Source organism: Oncorhynchus mykiss, chromosome 16 (assembly GCF_057628025.1).
Source record: "Oncorhynchus mykiss isolate SJ-2025 chromosome 16, ASM5762802v1, whole genome shotgun sequence".
NCBI classification, from domain to species: domain Eukaryota; kingdom Metazoa; phylum Chordata; class Actinopteri; order Salmoniformes; family Salmonidae; genus Oncorhynchus; species Oncorhynchus mykiss.
Window position 1 is genome coordinate 71,395,886 of NC_143037.1, and position 23,777 is coordinate 71,419,662.

Genomic DNA, 23,777 nt, shown 5'->3' on the forward strand with positions numbered 1-23,777 from the left:
AATTTTGCTGCAGCAATTCTGACATTTTTTCATGGCAATATGCTACGATTTTGTTCCAATTTGTCGGTGGTTGAAATTGTGAGTCCTATTTTTGTACTGCGTTGATGGATCAGTTTTATGCGATTACATTGCAATGATTTTATGAGGAAATACTGCAATTGGTCAAATTTACAAGCCCTCGCATAATATGCAGAAAATGGTTGATTATGCAAAAAAAAAAAAGTTGCATTTGCAGAATCCAGGAGGGACTATAACCATCAAACTCTGGAGCTCAAAGTTCCACTGCATTCTTTCATTGTTCCTAGTTTCTAATCGGGGACTGATTTAGACCTGGGACGGGTGCAATGTGTGCAAATCATCATCAGGTAGAAAAGAAAAACATCAAGTTTTGAACCTCCAACACACTACCTGTCACGGCCGTCAAAAGAAGTGGAACAAAGTACAGCGTGGTGAGCGTACATTTTATTTTATTTTATAATGTCGCCAACAAAACAACAACCGTGAAGCTTACAGGGCCACAAACAACGTTAACTACCCACACTGAAAGGAGGGGGAAAAGGGCTGCCTAAGTATGATTCCCAATCAGAGACAACGATAGTCAGCTGTCCCTGATTGAGAACCATACCTGGCCAAACCAAAGAAATACAAAACATAGAAATAAAGAAACCTAGAAAACAAAAAATAGAATGCCCACCCCACATCACATCCTGACCTAACCAAATAGAGAAATAAAATGGTTATCTAAGGTCAGGGCGTGACACTACCACTTTATCTGTGATTGAAATGTACTGTGAAACAAAAATATCCTACTGCACATGAAAACAAATGACTTTTTCGTGTGCCTGTCACAATGTTCCAATAAGCAATTTGTGTCTATTTCATAATAATGTGTGATAGTGGGTTAGGACCTCGTAGGGTAAGAGTTAACCATGGACTATAACATCCTCACGCTTTTGTTAGCTCACTCAGGCTCATAGAACTCCTGGCCTGGCTCCTAGAACTCCTGGCCTGGCTCCTAGAACTCCTGGCCTGACTCCTAGAACTCCTGGCCTGACTCCTAGAACTCCTGGCCTGACTCCTAAAACTCCTGGCCTGACTCCTAGAACTCCTGGCCTGACTCCTAGAACTCCTGGCCTGACTCCTAAAACTCCTGGTCTGACTCCTAGAACTCCTGGCCTGACTCCTAGAACTCCTGGCCTGGCTCCTAGAACTCCTGGCCTGGCTCCTAGAACTCCTGGCCTGACTCCTAGAACTCCTGGCATGACTCCTAGAACTCCTGGCCTGACTCCTAGAACTCCTGGCCTGACTCCTAGAACTCCTGGCCTGACTCCTAGAACTCCTGGGCTGACTCCTAGAACTCATGGCCCGGCTCCTATAACTCCTGGCCTGACTCCTAGAACTCCTGGCCTGACTCCTAGAACTCCTGGCCTGACTCATGCCTTCCAATAGTTTAGTTATGGCATTACATACATCTATGCTATCTATACTTGATGATCGTATTATGGTAATAGTAATGGTATTCCCCCCCCCCCCCCCCCCTCATTATGGGTGCCACACATACGTTATGGGTGACATCACATACGTTATGGGTGACATCACATACATTATGAACGCACAACAGAATCCTGTCAGTCAGCAAAATTGATAAGCATTGTGTGTGCATAAGGTGTGGACGAGTCAGTACGAGACTGTATAAAATGTCTCAGTGACACTGTGCTGTGAAGATGCCCTTAAGAAAATAGCTTGACCTCATCTAGTGAAATAGCCAGAGGAGACGAATGGGTCTGGGGGGGGGGGTTCCAGTAGTTGTTAAATAGACTGGTTTCTTGTCGGAAAACAGTAGCTAGTGTAGAGTGAAGGTGTACTTCAGCTACGATCTGAAACTGCCTCTGAGAATGTAATGTTCTATTACCTACTGGATATTATTCTATTAGGCTCTGATTTTAGATAAGGGTAATTCATATCCCTAGATAGAGAGGAGGCTGTGTAAGCCACTGTGAATGTGGAGGTTAAACAATGTGATTCTGTCAGCTTGGCGCTCCTTCCCACCCCAGACGATACAGTATCCCTGCCTCGTGCTAAGGTTAAGGCTGTCTAGTCCACAGTGCAGAGGCACGGCACAGGCATCCAAATCCCCCCCACCCCTCCTCTCTCCTGGGTGAAGGAAACATCCCATCCGGAAAGGGAAATGAGCTTGAGAAGCTGCAGTGCAAAGCATCAGCCACACACACACACACACACACACACACACACACACACACACACACACACACACACACACACACACACACACACACACACACACACACACACACACACACACACACACACACACACACACACACACACACACACACACACACACACTCCCTCTTAAGATACTTCACTAGCAAACTTTCTCTTTGTGGTGGGTTTATTTGCTCTCTCCCTGAGCATCACATCAGCCACAGTAAAGCCCTGGGGTTTCTACCATAATATAAGTAGCTTTGCTGGGAGTGTGAGTGTGTGTCAGGATAGGGCAGCCAGCCCCTACAGACAAGATAAAGAGGGAGACTTCACTGTCTGGAGACCTCTGACTTTGTATTTAATTAAAATCCAACCTAATCTAAAGAGAGCATTATTTAATTGCCAAAGTTATGTGATTTTACAAGTTTTTAAGCACAGAGGATCAGGTTTCAGAAGCTGTGAAAAAAAAATACTTAAATCACATGGGCTGTACTGTGTCTCCCAGAATAGCAGGCATTATGCTTCAGCAGCATACATCAACATTTTTCCTATTAAGGTCTGGTGTACAGACAGATTATCACACATGGGAGGAGGGCGGGAGAAGGGCGGGAGGAGGGTGGGCGGAGGGCGGGCGGTGGGGTAGGGGATAGAGAGGAGGAAACATTACTGGGATAGAGAGGAGGAAACACTACTGGGATAGAGAGGAGGAGACACTACTGGGATAGAGAGGAGGAGACACTACTGGGATAGAGAGGAGGATAGAGAGGAGGATAAAGAGGAGGATAGAGAGGAGGATAGAGAGGAGGATAGGGAGGAGGATAGAGAGGAGGACAGAGAGGAGGATAGGGAGGAGGATAGGGAGGAGGATAGAGAGGAGGATAGAGAGGAGGAAACATTACTGGGATAGAGAGGAGGAGACACTACTGGGATAGAGAGGAGGATAGAGAGGAGGATAGAGAGGAGGATAGGGAGGAGGATAAAGAGGAGGATAGAGAGGAGGATAGGGAGGAGGATAGGGAGGAGGATAGAGAGGAGGATAGAGAGGAGGACAGAGAGGAGGATAGAGAGGAGGATAGGGAGGAGGATAGAGAGGAGGATAGAGAGGAGGATAAGAGGAGGATAGAGAGGAGGATAGGGAGGAGGATAGAGAGGAGGATAGAGAGGAGGATAGGGAGGAGGATAGGGAGGAGGATAGAGAGGAGGATAGAGAGGAGGATAGGGAGGAGGATAGGGAGGAGGATAGAGAGGAGGATAGAGAGGAGGATAGGGAGGAGGATAGAGAGGAGGATAGAGAGGAGGATAGGGAGGAGGATAGAGAGGAGGATAGAGAGGAGGATAGGGAGGAGGATAGGGAGGAGGATAGAGAGGAGGATAGAGAGGAGGATAGAGAGGAGGATAGAGAGGAGGATAGGGAGGAGGATAGAGAGGAGGATAGAGAGGAGGATAGAGAGGAGGATAGGGAGGAGGATAGAGAGGAGGATAGAGAGGAGGATAGAGAGGAGGAAACATTACTGGGATAGAGAGGAGGAGACACTACTGGGATAGAGAGGAGGAGACACTACTGGGATAGAGAGGAGGAAACACTACTGGGATAGAGAGGAGGAGACACTACTGGGATAGAGAGGAGGATAGAGAGGAGGATAGAGAGGAGGATAGAGAGGAGGATAGAGAGGAGGATAGGGAGGAGGATAGAGAGGAGGATAGAGAGGAGGATAGAGAGGAGGAAACATTACTGGGATAGAGAGGAGAAGACACTACTGGGATAGAGAGGAGGATAGAGAGGAGGATAGAGAGGAGGATAGAGAGGAGGATAGAGAGGAGGATAGAGAGGAGGAAACATTACTGGGATAGAGAGGAGGATAGAGAGGAGGATAGAGAGGAGGATAGGGAGGAGGATAGAGAGGAGGATAGAGAGGAGGATAGAGAGGAGGATAGAGAGGAGGAAACATTACTGGGATAGAAAGGAGAAGACACTACTGAGATAGAGAGGAGGATAGAGAGGAGGATAGAGAGGAGGATAGAGAGGAGGATAGAGAGGAGGATAGAGAGGAGGATAGGGAGGAGGATAGAGAGGAGGATAGAGAGGAGGATAGAGAGGAGGATAGAGAGGAGGATAGGGAGGAGGATAGAGAGGAGGATAGAGAGGAGGATAGAGAGGAGGAAACATTACTGGGATAGAGAGGAGAAGACACTACTGAGATAGAGAGGAGGATAGAGAGGAGGATAGAGAGGAGGATAGAGAGGAGGATAGAGAGGAGGATAGGGAGGAGGATAGAGAGGAGGATAGAGAGGAGGATAGGGAGGAGGATAGGGAGGAGGATAGAGAGGAGGAAACATTACTGGGATAGAGAGGAGGAGACACTACTGGGATAGAGAGGAGGAGACACTACTGGGATAGAGAGGAGGATAGGGAGGAGGATAGAGAGGAGGATAGAGAGGAGGATAGAGAGGAGGATAGGGAGGAGGATAGAGAGGAGGAAACATTACTGGGATAGAGAGGAGGAGACACTACTGGGATAGAGAGGAGGAGACACTACTGGGATAGAGAGGAGGATAGAGAGGAGGATAGAGAGGAGGATAGAGAGGAGGATAGAGAGGAGGAAACATTACTGGGATAGAGAGGAGAAGACACTACTGAGATAGAGACAATGAGCTCCGATGCGAACCTAAACTGGCTCAATTACTGCTGCAGGCACACAGACAATTCTGAAAGCCCCAAAAACGGCCCGTGTGTAACGCTTTCCTATTCACTGATCCCCATGTTCAATCAAAAACACTGACGCTCACAGCAAGATCACAGGGGAAAGGGGTGGAGGGGGAGGTCACTCAGCAAGATAACAGGGGAGGGGGCACTCAGCAAGGTCACAGGGGTGAGGGGGGGGGGGGGGGCGCTGCACAGCAAGATCACAGGGTCATTCCACAATAGCTCTCACTGAGAGGACGAGATTACATCATCAGTTATACATCATCTTTCCTGCAAATTCAGCCATAAATATATCAGTGTTTCAACCTACACAGTGGCAGACTTACTATTAGGCTGAAGAGACAATTGCCTCAGGCCTCACATCATCAAACCCCCCCCCCCCCCCCCCCCCCCCCCCCCCCCCACACACACACATCAAGATAAATGAGTCTTTTTGAAGACCAAAGGAGTCTGCTTCAGTTGTCTGACACCTGGACAAATGAACAAAAGGCTGTGGTCAGAGGTTTACCTCTCGACAGTGTACGCTCAAGCATCCTACCATAATGCACATCACCAAAGAGGCCTCACTGCGTTTCATTCATGTGTGTGTGTGTGTGTGTGTGTGTGTGTGTGTGTGTGTGTGTGTGTGTGTGTGTGTGTGTGTGTGTTTTAGACACAATGTAGAGTCCATGGCTCGACGAACTTGAGGCTGTTCTGAGGGCAAAAGTGACGCAACTCAATATTAGGAAGGTGTTCCTAATGTTTTGTAAACTCAGTGTATATGACTGTATTTCTGCATATTAGGAAGTATGCCTTAAAAGTCCTGCTGTTCTTATTAAAAACGTAGTTATGAGATCAGTGTTTTCAGGCTGTAAGATATAAAGATCTTCAAAATATTAATTCATTACAATCTTTTTGTTGTATTCATGAGTGTCCCAGGGGACACAGGGGACACTGGGGACACTGCCACAGTGGCTTCATGTCCTGCAGTGTCCTGCAGTGTCTGTCTGTCTGCCATCTGACAGACTGGAGGGTGGCCAACAACACAGGGCCAACAACGCAGTTCTCTGTCTTAGAGAAACCACGCCATTTTCTATCTCACATATTTGGGTGTTGTTGTTATTCACACAACAGTGGCACTGTAAAGGAGCTGCAGAACACATACGAAACAAGCCATCAAGACAATATGTTCAGATCGACCCAAACTTAAATCATGTGTTCAGATTGACCCCCAAAAAACAGCCTTTTAGCATATCATACAAAGTGTTTGAGACCCTACCTGCTTAGCATAATAAATAATCTAGCTAGCAAGGACCAAAGCGTGGTGCCACCAAACTAGGACATAACAGACTATATAAGTGAGCCAAGTGCTTTGCAGTAATTGCCAGAGGAAGTTCTAAAACATGGTGGAAATATAACCTGGTGGGACGACAGCACTGTGAAACTGCTTTTTAATCAGGCTAGTAGCAGGCCGGCCAATAGGGAAGGCATGACAGTTCATCAAAACACTACAGCCAGTGTTTGGAATAATCTTAGAAATGAGGCTCATATGAAGTAGAAAGGAAACAGCCACAATAAAAAAAAACTTAAGCCCAGGGGCGGTTCCAGGCATAAGCAACACAAGCGGTCGCTTAGGGCCCTCAGCTGCTAGAGAGCCCCCCGGCCAACAAGAAATAAATAGGAATAATAAACATTTTAGGAACTCAACTAAGGAGAGCATAAAGAGTAGAATAAACCAGGTGCCATTTCAACATTTGTTTGTGCTTCAGCAGTATTTTTCTTGTTACTGACAGTCACTCAATGGTAGTTAGTCTAGCCAGGTCTCTAAGCTGGTAGTCATGGCCGAATACTGCACGAGCCCTAACCTCCAGGGGGCCCTAACCTCCAGGGGGCCCTAACCTCCAGGGGGCCCTGACCTCCAGGGGGCCCTGACCTACAGGGGGCCCTGACCTCCAGGGGGCCCTGACCTCCAGGGGGCCCCATTGATTTTGTTAGTCATTCTCACTCAGATATCATATTGACATGGCATAAATCATGACAAAATGTGTAGAATTGCATGAAATTAGCTTTAAAATAACAATTTATCTCCACCCCATGTCAAAAATGTGTAGAACAACAGGAAGAGAGTAGAAAAGGGCCTAACCCCCGTCTTCAGCGTTCACTGCAGCTGATGCAGCACCAGCTATAAGTAGGGCCATGTTTTCTGCACAATCACTGTGACACGGCAAGATAGTATCCTGTATTTTAAGCCTTTTCCAGAAATGAGAATTACATCAAACATGAAAGCGATTGTCTCAGGATGGAGCTGGACCATCTGACATAAAAAAGATAAGGGGAAGTTTGATGAAAAAGCTTTAAATAAAAAGGTTCAAATCCAGGCATGTCGCATGATGGCGTGAAACAAAGGGCCCTGACAGCAACAGAAGAGGAGGTAGTCACAGGTTGGCAAGGCGACGCAACCACTGTCACTCTAAATACAATGCTGTTGTAACTTTTGCTCCCTGGGTGGCTCTTCGCCTCCAACACACACACAATCTTGCTGACTCACATCTAAAAAAACAAACTTACACCCAGTTGTTGCCAAGCAACAGCAATGCTCGCTTGAAAATAAATCAAGATGAAAAAAAACTGTGGAAGGTGAGAGGAGGGGGGGAGAGGGGGTGATACAGCTGTGTATTGTGCATGATGTTCTGGAGGGTCGAGGGAGGGGCTGGCCTCACGAGCCCCCAGCCAATCATCTGCCAGAGAGTGAGAGAGCCATCAGGAAGCATCATTGGGAGAAGTTGAGATGTTGGGAAGCTTAGAGCACAGGTCAGAGCCTCAGCTCTGCTTATTATACACATCACACACACACACACACACACACACACACACACACACACACACACACACACACACACACACACACACCACTTTCAGGCCTTATTGCTCTGACACACAGTAAGATGTAACAGTGACATGGAGAAGAACTCTATTAAAACACTATTGAAGTGGATGTTTTAACATTTAACCAGACCTGGGTTGGATTATTAGTTATTTCAAATACTTATTTTATGTGTATTTTAATATTCTTAAAATAATGTGGCCCAAATCAACTACTTCTATTGGAAGTATTTAAAAGTATATAAATAGCATAATATTTGAAAGTATTTTCAAATACTTATTTCAAATACTATTTTCAACAATGCAGTAATCAATAACAATGTAATACAAAAAAAAAAAGTTTGAAAAAAAGAAGAAAAACACAAGATAAAAAACCAAGATGGAGTGTATCACAGACAAGGAATTAAACAGACCAGCATCTAATGTCTGTGGAGAAAGACGAAGGACCGTGTTTAACCGTGGCTTCACTCTCTTTCCTACCCAGGGATACTTTTGAAAACCAAAGGCTTACATTATTAGTATGTTCAGACAGCTGTGTAGAAACAAACTGAAACAGAAAACCAAACGAAAACAACACTGGTGCTTCGCCTGCTGTTTTCTATCACCAGTACTATCGCTCAGTACTATGACCATGAAAGGTCATTGTATTGCAGCCGTCTGCTAAGTAGTGTACTCACCATCTCAGAACGGAAGCTGATCATGTACGTAAACAGAAAGCAACAAGGAAAACTGCAGAGAAACACTCGAAGCTAAACAGCCACATATCTTCTCTCTCTCCAGGGGCTGTTCAAACTGTATAACATTCATCACCTGAGAACTACCAGGCCTTGGGGAGATCTAAAAAAAAAGACTTTTTGTCTATCCAGTATGGTTACTTAATCAGGATGAGGCAATCTTCTACAGCTTGAGAAAACGGAAGCTCCTGACTATGCACTACAATCTTAAAGATCTTAGTAACACTCTAGTCAATTAGAAATTAACAGAAATCTGCTCCTGAGAAAGCTTAAAGGAATACTGGGAGATTCTGGAAGTTCTACTACATACATTGTGTAGTGGGCCATTGGCTAGAAGGTATTGTCGAATCAGAAGTTCTACATACATTGTGTAGTGGGCCATTGGTTAGAAGGTATTGTCGAATCAGAAGTTCTACACACCCAGGGTTAGATGAACTCGTGGATACCATTTGTATGTCTCCGTGTGCGGTATGAAGCAAGTTAGAAGTTGTGTCGCGAGACAATGCTAACTAGCGTTAGAGCAATGACTGGAAGTCTACAGAAGTCTACGGTAGCATCGCGCAGTATCTCTTTAACAATGCTGTGGAGAGCTTTTTCCAGTACTGAAGATAATTCCTTATCCTATTTGTTAAGTGGGGGTTTTAGGCTCTCAATCTGATTTTGTATTATCCTGTTGCAGCAGTCGTACAGTACCGTATAAGGTGGACTCTTACCTTTCTCTATAGAAGTGATGCCCATGGAGGGCTGTCCCAGGCTGGCCCTCCTCTCCCACTTGCCCTCGTCAGGGTTGTAGACCTCCACGGAGGACAGGGGGCTCTGCTGGAGGTCCATGCCCCCCATCACCATCACCTGACCCCCCAGGGCCACCGCCGACGCCCCCGCCCGGGCTGTAGGGAGCGGAGGAAGCTGGGTCCATGTCTGGCTCTCTATGTCCAGCACCTCAGCAGTATCTAAAGGCAGGCCTGTTTCATTGCATCCTCCCAGAACATAGAGCAGGCCACCGTGGAACACAGGGGTGCAGTAGACCCTGCATGAGGACATGGGGGGGAACACCTCCCAGTACAGGGACTTGACAGGGCTCACTGCCATCTCAAGTACAGGCATCTCTCCTGAGGCTGGCAGTGGTGGTGGGTCATTACAACACGGATGGGGTGGGGCGGGGGGATAAAAAACAGACAAACAAAAACAACAAAGACAGAAGCAGGGGCACTGCGGAACAGCCTCCTTTCTTGCTGCGCTGCTACATGATGCCCTGTCTGAAACGAGAGAGGGCGTGAAAGAGAGAAAGAGAGAGAGAGAGAGAGAGAGAGAGAGGGAGGGACAGAGAGATAGACGGGGGGAGGGACAGAGAGAGAGAGAGGGAGTGTGACAGAGAGAGAGAGAGAGAGAGAGATAGAGATAGAGGGAGTATGACAGAGAGAGAGAGAGTGTGACAGAGAGAGAGAGGGGGAGGGACTACCTCAGCAATCTGCCAGATGCCTCCACTCCACTCCACCAAATGATTTATTCATTTATTACTGATCTTTTAGTGCAGGGGACCATCTGCCCTTTCTTTCCCTGTATTCACTCCATCCAAGGGCTTTTTATTTTGGTTAAAAATCACTGCAGTTGATTAGTGTGTGCTACTCTCCAGGGAGGAATATGTTTTGTGAAGGCTTCCTGTGGCGAACACACTTAAAAGGTGTGCCTGGCTTTATGCATAATCCCTGTGAAACGTTATTGTCAAGTGGGAGATTGAGTAAGATCATAAAACTGGGGAGTAAAATGAACCTGTGATCACGTTCTCAGCCAAAGGCAATTATCATGGGCTCCAGCTACTATATGAATCGGGTGAAGAGGGTAATGACAAAACGAAGAAAAACCAAACAAAGTCTTTAAATGAAAACTCTTGAGTATAATGGGAACAAGCTCTCGGGGTCAGACAGAATCTTTCTAATCAGACCAAAACGCTAAATCCCAGAAGGCAGCTGTCAACGGTCAACTGGGGCTGAAGAGTACCGTCTGTCCCACTTGGACACAGCGAGGCTCCCACAGAGATACCTGGCCTGTGTAGAAGAAGAGAAAACAGCCAGGCCTCTGACCCTGTGGAAGATTCAGCCGTGGACAGCCAGCGCTGTGACATTTACAGTCAGGGCCAGGCCAGGAGGTCCAGGGGGGAGGTAGAGATCTGGAACAGCACGACCCACACACCAGCAGCACGACCCACTCCAAAGGTCACTGCTTCCACTGGGACTTTCAGGAATCGGATCACACTGACAGAAAGTGTCATTGGCGCACAAGCATTGTTAATTATTTAAACGGAGAGAGTACGTGACAGGAATGGGTGTTGTGGAAGGAGAGGTAAATAAAAGGTATAGGGAAGAGAAGTGAAAAAAGAGGGAGATACAAGTTTTTAAAAAGATAGAGGGGGGGAGACAGGAAAAGACAGGTATGGGTAGATGTAGAGAGATCCTTAGAGACACGCTGGTGCGAGGCTACTGGAGTCTGAGTCCATCTAAAACAGCTATGATGAGAATGCAGGGAGTAGTTTGTCGACTCGGAGAGAGCGGACACACAGATATCTCAAATGAGATCCCCTGGTGTGTTTACAGAATGAGGAGGCTCTATCAGAGGAAACCCCCCCGTCAGCTTCTGCACAGCCTTCACAGGTGTATCTTCCTCTTAGGATTTGTGTGTATCCATCTCGGACACACTCTGAACACTCCGGAACTCTGGGCCTTGTTGCTCAATTACAAGGTACCTACGTATTCCTGAACAGCACACTAGGTCTACGTGTTAGTTCAGTTGAGACATCATTAAACAAACAAATGAGCTGGAAACACAACGCCTTTTCAGCACTGCAGGCAAAACTGTTCGCCAGAGGTGAAAGCAAACTTTTTTCCCCCTTCGTCATCAGAGTCGGTGGATTAGAAATGCAGGAGGAGTGTTATAGAGACAGGACTTGTTTGTATTCCAGGAGCAGAACTCTGACTCTCCCACGGCGATCTCTTGTTGCTGTTACTCCGTGGCTGGTGTAGTCCAGGGGTGATTGGAGGAGAAGGGTAGAGTTGTGTTGCGGCAGAACAGGTCGTGGAGGAGCTTACCTAAGCTCTCACTGCTACAGGAGGAGAAAAAAACAAACAAGACAGAACAAGAGAAAAACGATCAATTAACTCGTAGGTATAACGTGGAGAGATCAAAAGATGGAGAGATACAGAATGAGAGAGAGAGAACCAGTACTGCCTCCTCAGGTGGGACTACATATTATGTCATTAGATCTGGCTAAACCAAATCCCAACAGAACGAACCGCAGTGCAATCACCTCCGTTGACGACATCAGTCAGATGCTCTTTTGATGACACCCCTCACACTGAAAAGGACATCAGCAACAGGAAAAAGGCTTGACTTTGTTCATTGGTACATCTATATTGCAACATTGTTCTAATCTAGTGCCACTATATTTCCCGTGGAGTAGGTAGCAGATATTATTGTTTTTGTCCCCCAAACCATTTGAGCTGCAGTGTGTGACCTTAATCTAGATTTCATCTCGTTGATGTGTTTTCCTCTCAATAGGAGAATTCAAAGCCCTTGACTGCAGGCTCAGTCAAGGCCCCTAATACTGAGATCAGTACCATGACAACAACACTATACCAGAAAGACTTGTATATACGGCTCGCTCACTTAACATCCTTTTATATGTCAGACAGTCAACTGATGTTCATTACATTCTTCAAAAACAACATACGAATACCAAGTAAATATTTCTAATACATGTAAACGGTAGTATCTTTGAATGGCAGATATTGCATTCGAGTTTGAGATATTGTGGACTATGCTGCACTGGTTTGTACGTGCAAATGCAAATTAAAAAACGTCAACAGAAATCTTAATATAGCTTATCTACATGTCTTTAATGTGTAAATTCTGTCTTTTCACGACTGTATTCCACCTCCTTTTGTTATCTTCTGAGGCCCTTACCCTCTTCCCCTCTTTTCATCCCTTTATATCCCTGTGACCCCCCCCCCCCCCATCTCTTTGAGCAGACAGAGACCCTATGAAACAGGGAGAGAGAACGAGAGAGACAGAGACAGATACTGTCTGGCTTTAGACCCAGTATCCTACTCCCAGCCACTGAAACACGATCAGAACCCCAGCCCCAGCAAACCAAAACTGGTTCTTTGAAAGTTCCCAGAACATTCGTTAGGTCGCGGCAAATGTTCTCGTAACACAAAAACTGTCCAGTCGTGCTGATGATTATACAATGTCAGTATGAAACATTTGCCTGATGTTGCAAGAACATTCCTAGAACACATTTAGTCTGTTCTTTAAAGGTTCCCCAGAATGTTTCATTAGGTTGTGAGAACAGTCTGGTGTGAACATTGTGGAGACATCACAAAAACTGTCCAGTTGTTTGGATGATTCTACAACGTTTATTTTCGGGTGCAAAAAACATTCACCTGAGTTACAAGATCAAATCAAATGTATTTATAAAGTCCTTTTTTACCTCAGTAGATGCCACAAAGTGCTTATACAGAAACCCAAACAGCAAGCAATGCAGAAGCACGTTCCCAGAACACATTTAATCTGTTCTTTAAATGTTCCCAGAATGTTTCATTAGGTTGTGTGGAACAGTCTAGTGTTCAGTAGGTTCCCAAAACACAAACTATGCTCAGTTGTGATGACAGTCATGAAATGTTTAAGTGAGGTTACACAGGACATTCCTATAAATGTTGTAGAACACTTGGTCTACGTTTTTAAAGGTTCCCAGAACATTTAATTGAGTTCTGGAAGTTGTCTGGAATGTTGCAACAATATTCTTGTGATATTGTAATAACATTTAAATATTCACAGAATATTCCCACAATTTCTAAATAATTCAATTTTTATGACGTTCATAACATTTGTTATGGGTTTATCATAACATTCCATTGATGTTCACGCAATATTTTATCTTGTCTTGGAGGTTCTCAGAACATTTCGAAACCGTTATATTTAAGTTTTACCTAACATTACCACAACATTGTCAGCATGAACATTTGTAGATTGATTTATTTCACCTTTATTTAACCTTTATTTAACCAGGTACAAGTTCTCATTTACAATTGCGACCTGGCCAAGATAAAGCAAAGCAGTTCGACACATACAACAACACAGAGTTACACATGGAGTAAAACAAATATACAGTCAATAATACAGTATAAACAAGTCTATATACGATGTGAGCAAATGAGGTGAGATAAGGGAGGTAAAGGCAAAAAAAAGGCCATGGTGGCGAAGTAAATACAATATAGCAAGTAAAACACTGGAATGGTAGATTTGCAGTGGAAGAATGTGCAAAGTAGAAATAAAAATAATGGGGTGCGGCCTCCCGGGTGGCGCAGTGGTTAAGGGCGCTGTACTGCAGCGCCAGCTGTGCCATCAGAGTTCCTGGGTTCGCGCCCAGGCTCTGTCGTAACCGGCCGCAACCGGGAGGTCCGTGGGGCGACGCACAATTGGCCTAGCGTCGCCCGGGTTAGGGAGGGCTTGGTCGGTAGGGGTGTCCTTGTCTCATCGCGCACCAGCGACTCCTGTGGCGGGCTGGGCGCAGTGTGCGCTAACCAAGGTGGCCAGGTGCACGGTGTTTCCTCCGGCGCATTGGTGCGGCTGGCTTCCGGGTTGGATGCGTGCTGTGTTAAGAAGCAGTGCGGCTTGGTTGGGTTGTGTATCGGAGGACGCATGACTTTCAACCTTCGTCTCTCCCGAGCAGAGTACGGGAGTTGTAGCGATGAGACAAGATAGTAGCTACTACAACAATTGGATACCACGAAATTGGGGAGAAAAAGGGGTAAAACATTTTAAAAAATTAAAATAAAAATAAAAATAATGGGGTGCAAAGGAGCAAAATAAATTAATTAATGAAATACAGTAGGGAAAGAGGTAGTTGTTTGGGCTAAATTATAGATGGGCTATGTACAGGTGCAGTAATCTGTGAGCTGCTCTGACAGTTGGTGCTTAAAGCTAGCTTTAGGGAGATAAGTGTTTCCAGTTTCAGAGATTTTTGTAGTTCGTTCCAGTCATTGGCAGCAGAGAACTGGAAGGAGAGGCAGCCAAAAAATTGGTTTTGGGGGTGACCAGAGAGATATACATGCTGGAGCGCGTGCTACAGGTGGGTGCTGCTATGGTGACCAGCGAGCTGAGATAAGGGGGGACTTTACCTAGCAGGGTCTTGTAGAAGACCTGGAGCCAGTGGGTTTGGCGACGAGTATGAAGCGAGGGCCAGCCAACGAGAGTGTACAGGTCGCAGTGGTGGATAGTATATGGGGCTTTGGTGACAAAACAAATGGCACTGTGATAGACTGCATCCAACTTATTGAGTAGGGTATTGGAGGCTATTTTGTAAATTACATCGCCGAAGTCAAGGATCGGTAGGATGGTCAGTTTTATGAGGGTATGTTTGGCAGCATGAGTGAAGGATGTTTTGTTGCAAAATAGGATGCCAATTCTAGATGTAACTTTGGATTGGAGATGTTTGATGTGAGTCTGGAAGGAGATTTTACAGTCTAACCAGACACCTAGGTATTTGTAGTTGTCCACATATTCTAAGTCAGAACCGTCCAGAGTAGTGATGTTGGACGGGCGGGCAGGTGCAGGCAGAGATCGGTTGAAGAGCATGCATTTAGTTTTACTTGTATTTAAGAGCAGTTGGAGGCCACAGAAGGAGAGTTGTATGGCATTGAAGCTCGTCTGGAGGGTTGTTAAGACAGTGTCCAAAGAAGGGCCAGAAGTATACAGAATGGTGTCGTCTGCGTAGAGGTGGATCAGAGACTCACCAGCAGCAAGAGCGACATCATTGATGTATACAGAGAAGAGAGTCGGTCCAAGAATTGAACCCTGAGGCACCCCCATAGAGACTGCCAGAGGCCCGGACAACAGGCCCTCCAATTTGACACACTGAACTCCATCAGAGAAGTAGTTGGTGAACCAGGCAAGGCAATCATCTGAGAAACCAAGACTATCGAGCCTGCCGATGAGGATGTGGTGATTGACAGAGTCGAAAGCACTTGGCTCAATGAATACGGCTGCACAGTAATGTCTCTTATCGATGGCGGTTATGATGTTGTTTAGGACCTTGAGCATGGCTGAGGTGCACCCATGACCAGCTCTGAAACCAGATTGCATAGCGGAGAAGGTATGGTCGGATTCGAAATGGTCGGTAATCTGTTTGTTAACTTGGCTTTCGAAGACCTTAGAAAGGCAGGGTAGGATAGATATAGGTCTGTAGCAGTTTGGGTCAAGAGTGTCCCACCCTTTGAATAGGGGGGATGACCGCAGCTGCTTTCCAATCTTTGGGAATCTCAGACGACACGAAAGAGAGATTGAACAGGCTAGTAATAGGGGTTGCAACAATTTCGAGCAGATCATTTTAGAAAGAAAGGGTCCAGATTGTCTAGCCCGGCTGATTTGTAGGGGTCCAGATTTTGCTGCTCTATTTTGCAGCTCTTTCAGAACATCAGCTGACTGGATTTGAGAGAGGGAGAAATGGGGAAGGCTTGGGCAAGTTGCTGTGGGGGGTGCCGTGCTGTTGACCGGGGTAGGGGTAGCCAGGTGGAAAGCATGGCCAGTCGTAGAAAAATGCTTATTGAAATTATCAATTATAGTGGATTTATCGGTGGTGACAGTGTTTCCTATCCTCAGTGCAATGGGCAGCTGGGAGGAGGTGTTCTTATTGTCCATGGACTTTACAGTGTCCCAGAACTTTTTTGAGTTTGTGTTGCAGGAAGCAAATTTCTGCTTGAAAAAGCTAGCCTTGGCTTTTCTAACTGCCTGTGTATATTGGGTTCTAGCTTCCCTGAAATGTTGCATGTCATAAGGGCTGTTCGATGCTAATGCAGAACGGAGAGAACCAAGGGCTATATCTGTTCCTGGTTCTAAATTTCTTGAATGGGGCATGCTTATTTAAGATGGTGAGGAAGGCATTTTTAAAAAAAGAACCAGGAACCTCTACTGACGGGATGTCAATATCCTTCCAGGATACCCCGGCAAGGTCGATTAGAAAGGCCTGCTCGCAGAAGTGTTTCAGGGAGCATTTGACAGTGATGAGTGGAGGTCGTTTGACCGCTGACCCATTACAGATGCAGGCAATGAGGCAGTGATCGCTGAGATCCTGGTTGAAAACAGCAGAGGTGTATTTAGAGGGCAAGTTGATTAGGATGATATCTATGAGGGTGCCCGTGTGTTATGGCTTTGAGGTGGTACCTGGTAGGTTCATTGATAATGTGTGTGAGATTGAGGGCATCAAGCTTAGATTGTAGGATGGCCGGGGTGTTAAGCATGCATACATATATAATACAATTATAATACATATATAATGCATACATATATAATACAATTATAATACATATATAATACATACATATATTATACAATTATAATACATATATAATGCATACATCTATAATAGAATTATAATACATATATAATACAATTATAATACATATATAATGCATACATATATAATAGAATTATAATACATATATAATAGAATTATAATACATATATAATGCATACATATATAATACAATTATAATACATATATAATGCATACATATATAATACAATTATAATACATATATAATGCATACATATATAATACAATTATAATACATATATAATACATACATATATAATACAATTATAATACATATACAAAACCAAAGGTTCAATTAAATAATATTTTATTGATTTAAAAAGGTTAATTGCAGACATTTTTTTAATGTCAATATCAAATAATTTCTGCCTATAGAGTAAGTCAACACGCCATTGAACTTTTTTCATGTTTTGTTACATTACAAAGTGGGATTAAAATGTATTTATTGTAGTTTTATTTGTTATTGATCTACACAAAATACTCCATAATGTCAAAGTGAAAAGAAAATGCAATACATTTTCATAAAAAATCTATTACAAATGTAATTATTAAAATATACTTGTTGCATAAGTATTCAGCCCCTTTGTTTAGGCTAACCTACATTAATTAAAAAGTCAAATCTGGCTTAACAAATCACATAAGTTAAATGGCCTCAGTCTGTGTGACATAATAGGGGTTGACTTGACTACCCCTTCCTCTGTCCCCCACACATACAACATCTGTAAGGTCATTCAGTAAAGTATTGAATTTCAAGCACAGATTCAACTACAAAGACCTCACAAAGAAGGGCAGTGATTGATAGACGGGTGACAATAACAAATCTGACATTGAATATACACTGCATGGACAAAGGTATGTAGACACCCCTTAAAATGATTGGATTTGGTTATTTCAGCCACACCCGTTGCTGACAGGTGTATAAAATCGAGCACACAGCCATGTCATCTCCATAGACAAATACTGGCAGTAGAATTGCCCGTACTGAAGAGCTCAGTGACTTTCAATGTGGCACTGTCATAGGATGCCACATTTTCCAACTGGTCAACTGTAAGTGCTGTTATTGTGAAGTGGAAACGTCTAAGAGCAACAACGGCTCAGCCGCGAAGTGGTAGACCACACAAGCTCACAGAACGGTAGTGATGAAGTGTGTAGCGCTTACAAAAAGTCTGTCCTTGATTAAAACACTCACTACCGAGCTTCAAACTGCCTCTGGAAGCAATGTAAACACCAGAACCGTTTGTCGGGAGCTTCATGAAATGGGTTTCCATGGCCGAGCAGCCACACACAAGCTTAAGATCACCATGCGCAATGCCAAACGTCAGCTGTAGTGGTGTAAAAGCTCGCCGCCATTGTATTCTGGAGCAGTGGAAATGTGTTCTCTGGAGTGATGAATCACTCTTCACCATCTGGCTGTCCGACAGACAAATCTGGGTTTGGTGGATACCAGGAGAACGCTACCTGCACCAATGCATAGTGCCAACTGTAAAGTTTGGTGGAGGAGGAATAATGGTCTGGGGCTGTTTGGGCTAAGCCCCTTAGTTCCAGTGAACAGAAATCTTAATGTTACTCTAGATGATTCTGTGCTTCCAACTTTGTGGCAACAGTTTCAGGAAGGCCCTTTCCTGTTTCATCATGACAATGCCCCAATGCACAAAGCGAGGTCCATACAGAAATGGTTTGTCGAGATTGGTGTGGAAGAACTTGACTGGCCTCCACAGAGCCCTGACCTCAACCCCATCGAACACGTTCGGGATGAATTGGAACACCGACTGCGAACCAGGCCTAATCGCCCAACATCAGTGCCCGACATCGCTAATGCTCATGTGGCTAAATGGAAGCAAGTCCCAGCAGCAATGTTCCAACATCTAGTGGAAACCTTGCCAGAAGAGTGGAGGCTGTTATTGTAGCAAATGGGGGAGACCAACTCCATATTAACACCCATGATTTTGGAATGAGATGTTCCACAAACAGGTGTCCACATACTTTTGGCCATGTAGTGTATCTTTAAGCATGGTGAAGTTAATAATTATGCTGTGGATGATGTATTAAACAACACAGACACATCAAATACGTAGTGTTCCGTCTGAACTGAGCTGCAGAACAGAAAGTAAACTGATTAGGGATGTCACCATGACATTTGTGATTTTAAAACAGCTCCAGAGTTTCAATGGCTGTGATGGGAGAAAAATGAGGATGGATTGACACAACAGTGTAACATTGAAAAAAAAGAATACAAATATACAGAAATATACAAAACATGAATATGTATGCAACAAGGCACAAAAGTAATACTGAAAAAAACAAACATGGCAAAGGAATACACTTTTTTAGGCCTAGTTGCAAAGCCTTGTGTTTGGGGCAAATCCAACATAACACATCACTGAGTAACTGCCTCCTTATTTTCAAGCATGGTGGTGGCTGCATCACAGTATGGGTATGCTTGTCATCGGGCAAAGACTGGGTAGTTTTCCAGGATGAAAATAAATGAGGATGGAGCAAAGCACAGGCAAAATCCTAGAGGAAAACCTGCTTCAGTCTGCTTTAAACCAGACACTGGGAGAGGAATGCACCTTTCAGCAGGACAATAACATACAACACAAAGACAACTCTACACTGGAGTTACTTACCAAGAACACAGTGAATCTTCCTGAGTGGCCGAGTTTACAGTTTGGATTTAAATCTGCTTGAAAATCTATGGCAAGTCTTAAAAATTGCTGTCTAGCCATGATCCCCAACACCTTGACACAGCTAGAAGAATTTTGAAAAGAATAATGGGCGAATATTGCACAAAGCCAGTGTGCAAAAGCTCTTATGAGACTTACTCAAGAAGACTCACAGCTGTAATCATTGCCAAAGGTGTTTCTAACATGTGTTGACTTATTACACTTATATAATCAAGGTGTGTTTTTTAAATAATATATATTTAATTTTTTCTGTCTTCCACTTTGACATTTGAGTATTTTGTGTAGATCGTTGACAAAAAACGGACAATGAAATCCAGTTGAATCCAACTTTGTAACACGATAAGATGTGAAGAAATCCAAGCCGTTCTACAGGCGGTGTGGGGCGGTTTGGAGGACAAACTAATCCTACACTAAATTGCACTTTTAAACTGGACTAACTGAAACGGCATTTCTCAGACATGGTATAAAACAGTCTCAGACTTGCCCTAGTCTAGATTTTAAAAGTCTCAATTCAAGAAGGACGACTAGAGTTAATGTAGATATGAGTGAAGGCTTAAATGAAACCTGGCCAGAGGCAGGTGTAACTTCTGATTAACGGATGTTGGCACCCAGGTTGACCTTGACAATGGAGGAAAATGGATTACCTGAACGATTTCAACGATGATCAAAGAGCACCACCAAGGCCAGGCAGAAGGCTGGATTTAGACAGGAGCAACCCACTGAATGATTTTGATTAAATCTATTTCTGTGACCGTTTCCGTATGTACAAAGGAAATGCAGCTGACATTTCTTTGCTTGAGACAAGGCTTTTATCTGACTCTCTTAGGGGAAGGCTCGTCCCTCCTTCCTTACAAGTACTGATCACCTTGAGGTTTTTAACATCTAGAACATTCCATCGTGAAACAGGAAATGTGTGTGGTGTAAGTGAACCGACTGTATGTAAAATAGTCCACAATTTCTGCAATGCTATGTGAAAATTGAAAGACAATTACATCAAGTTCCCTGATGCTGCTGCCCAGGCTAACTACTAGAGTTCTATGAATACTAATACAGCCCTTGCTGTCTAAGATAGCCCTTGCTGTCTAAGATAGCCCTCTAAGATAGCCCTTGCTGTCTCTGCCTGTCCGGTTCCCCTCTTTCCACTGGGATTCTCTGCCTCTAACCCTATTACAGGGGCTGAGTCACTGGCTTACTGGTGCTCTTTCATGCCGTCCCTAGGAGGGGTGCGTCACTTGAGTGGGTTGAGTCACTGATGTGATCTTCCTGTCTGGGTTGGCGCCCCCCCCTTGGGTTGTGCCGTGGCGGAGATCTTTGTGGGCTATACTCGGCCTTGTCTCAGGATGGTAAGTTGGTGCTTGAAGATAACCCTCTAGTGGTGTGTTCCTGTTTGGCCCTGTCCGGGGGTATCATCGGATGGGGCCACAGTGTCTCCTGACCCCTCCTGTCTCAGCCTCCAGTATTTATGCTGCAGTAGTTTATGTGACGGGGGGCTAGGGTCAGTTTGTTATATCTGGAGTACTTCTCCTGTCCTATCCGGTGTCCTGTGTGAATTTAAGTATGCTCTCTCTAATTCTCTCTTTCTTTCTCTCTCTCAGAGGACCTAAGCCCTGGGACCATGCCTCAGGACTACCTGGCATGACGACTCCTTGCTGTCCCCAGTCCACCTTGCTGTGCTGCTGCTCCAGTTTCAACTGTTCTACCTACGGCTATGGAATCCTGACCTGTTCACCGGACGTGCTACCTGTCCCAGACATGCTGTTTTCAACTCTCTAGAGACAGCAGGAGCGGTAGAGATACTCTTAATGATCGGCTATGAAAAGCCAACTGACATTTCTCCTGAGGTGCTGACTTGCTGCACCCTCGACAACTACTGTGATTATTATTATTTGACCATGCTGGTCATTTATGAACATTTGAACATCTTGGCCATGTTCTGTTTAAATCTCCACCCGGCACAGCCAGAAGAGGACTGGCCACCCCTCATAGCCTCGTTCCTCTCTAGGTTTCTTCCTAGGTTCTGGCCTTTCTAGGGAGTTTTTCCTAGCCACCGTGCTTCTACACCTGCATTGCTTGCTGTTTGGGGTTTTAGGCTGGGTTTCTGTACAGCACTTTGAGATATCAGCTGATGTACGAAGGGCTATATAAATACATTTGATTTGAATACGGGAACTTCCCTGGATGTCATATTCCCATTCCTCTACACCAGATGCTGAGGAGTACAGGAATCGTAAAAAACTGGTTCTCAATAAATGTACAATGTGTGTGCACTCTCAATGTACCATTCTCCAACATTGTTGCACCATTGGAAAGGAATTCATGACTCAAAGATTTTCCGAAACTCCTCTTTGTATCCAGATTCAGAAAACGTTGAAAAAAATGTCCTCAGAGCGGCAATACATTTTGCAGCAGTCATAAAACATACAAAAACCTTTTTGTTAAATTGCAGAATTGCATTCGGAATAAATAGTTGTTGTTTTTTAACCTTAGGTAGTCTTTACCTGCGGTCAGCGGGAAGGAGCTGGAATTCGGGGTGGAGTGGATGGGGAGAGTCAACTGCCTTCTGGATGGCTCTGCCCAGGTAGAGAGATTACGATTCTTGCTGTTGCTGCCCCTGATATTTCCTGCAAGTCCTGACTATCTTGCCCAACCTATTTTTCTGTGCAATCTTGATATTCCCAAAACCAGCAGGTCAAGCAGTAGGACAGAATGGTCTCAATGAAAGATTTATAAAAGACAACCATGATGGTTAGATCAACATTAAAAATGCTCAGCTTGAAGGAGGACAATATATTGGAATCATACTTGGTGACAGTATGCACAGACCAACTGCTTGTTCAATCTGTATCTTCGTGCAATAATGACTGAGCAACAACGGTACAACCAAGCTCATATCCAAACAAGAGGTGTAGTGGAGCTCATGTTTGGAGTGTGGAATAGTCGTTTGGTGTACGGAATAGTCGTTTGGTGTATGGAATAGTCGTTTCCAGTGTCTCAGAAACACATTGCGCTTTCAACCAAGATACCGCATTGTCATAATTGCAACAGCTTCACAGTGACCTCAAACAACATGGCTGCCCAGTCCTTCACAATGACCTCAAACAGCATGGCTGCCCAGTGCTTCACAATGACCTCAAACAACATGGCTGCCCAGTACTTCACAATGACCTCAAACAGCATGGCTGCCCAGTACTTCACAATGCCCTCAAACAACATGGCTGCCCAGTGCTTCACAATGACCTCAAACAGCATGGCTGCCCAGTCCTTCACAATGACCTCAAACAGCATGGCTGCCCAGCGCTTCACAATGACCTCAAACAGCATGGCTGCCCAGTCCTTCACAATGACCTCAAACAGCATGGCTGCCCAGCGCTTCACAATGACCTCAAACAGCATGGCTGCCCAGCGCTTCACAATGACCTCAAACAGCATGGCTGCCCAGTACTTCACAATGCCCTCAAACAGCATGGCTGCCCAGCGCTTCACATTGAAGATGAGGATGACCCAGATGTTCTCATCGTTGAGGCAGACAATGCTAGAAATGGACTGCTGAGATGCTTTTGCTATGTAGCACTTCTCACAACAAAGATACTGTAGCTGAAGTGAATGAAGGAAAAAATAGCCAAGGATTGATAACAAAAGGTTTTTAATTCACAAAGGGAAATATCAGGACCCCGAACTGGTGCTGGTTTGAGAAAAACATTGTTTTTGTCTCATCCTCCTTCGACCATTGGTACTGCTGGTTCTTCATGTTCCCCTCCTCCTTTGACCATTGGTACTGCTGGTTCTTCATGTTCCCCTCCTCCTTCGACCATTGGTACTGCTGGTTCTTCATGTCCCCCTCCTCCTTCGACCATTGATACTGCTGGTTCTTCATGTCCCCCTCATCCTTTGACCATCGGTACTGCTGGTTCTTCATGTTCCCCTCCTCCTTCGACCATTGGTACTGCTGGTTCTTCATGTCCCCCTCCTCCTTCGACCATTGATACTGCTGGTTCTTCATGTCCCCCTCCTCCTTTGACCATCGGTACTGCTGGTTCTTCATGTTCCCCTCCTCCTTCGACCATTGGTACTGCTGGTTCTTCATGTTCCCCTCCTCCTTCGACCATTGGTACTGCTGGTTCTTCATGTTTCCCCTCCTCCTTCGACCATTGGTACTGCTGGTTCTTCATGTTCCCCTCCTC

At 44.8% G+C, this 23,777-nt stretch overlaps 1 protein-coding gene across 1 annotated transcript in view; it reads right to left on the reverse strand.

Annotated features, from left to right (window-relative positions):
• The window catches only part of LOC110491167 (kelch domain-containing protein 8B), a 189,518-nt gene that overhangs the window by 146,139 nt on the left and 19,602 nt on the right, over positions 1–23,777 (reverse strand). Inside the window, exon 2 of the mRNA XM_036947644.2 lies at positions 9,240–11,623. Coding sequence (XP_036803539.1) covers positions 9,240–9,630 — 391 coding nt within the window. The 5' untranslated portion in view covers positions 9,631–11,623. The remainder of the gene's footprint in view (positions 1–9,239; positions 11,624–23,777) is intronic.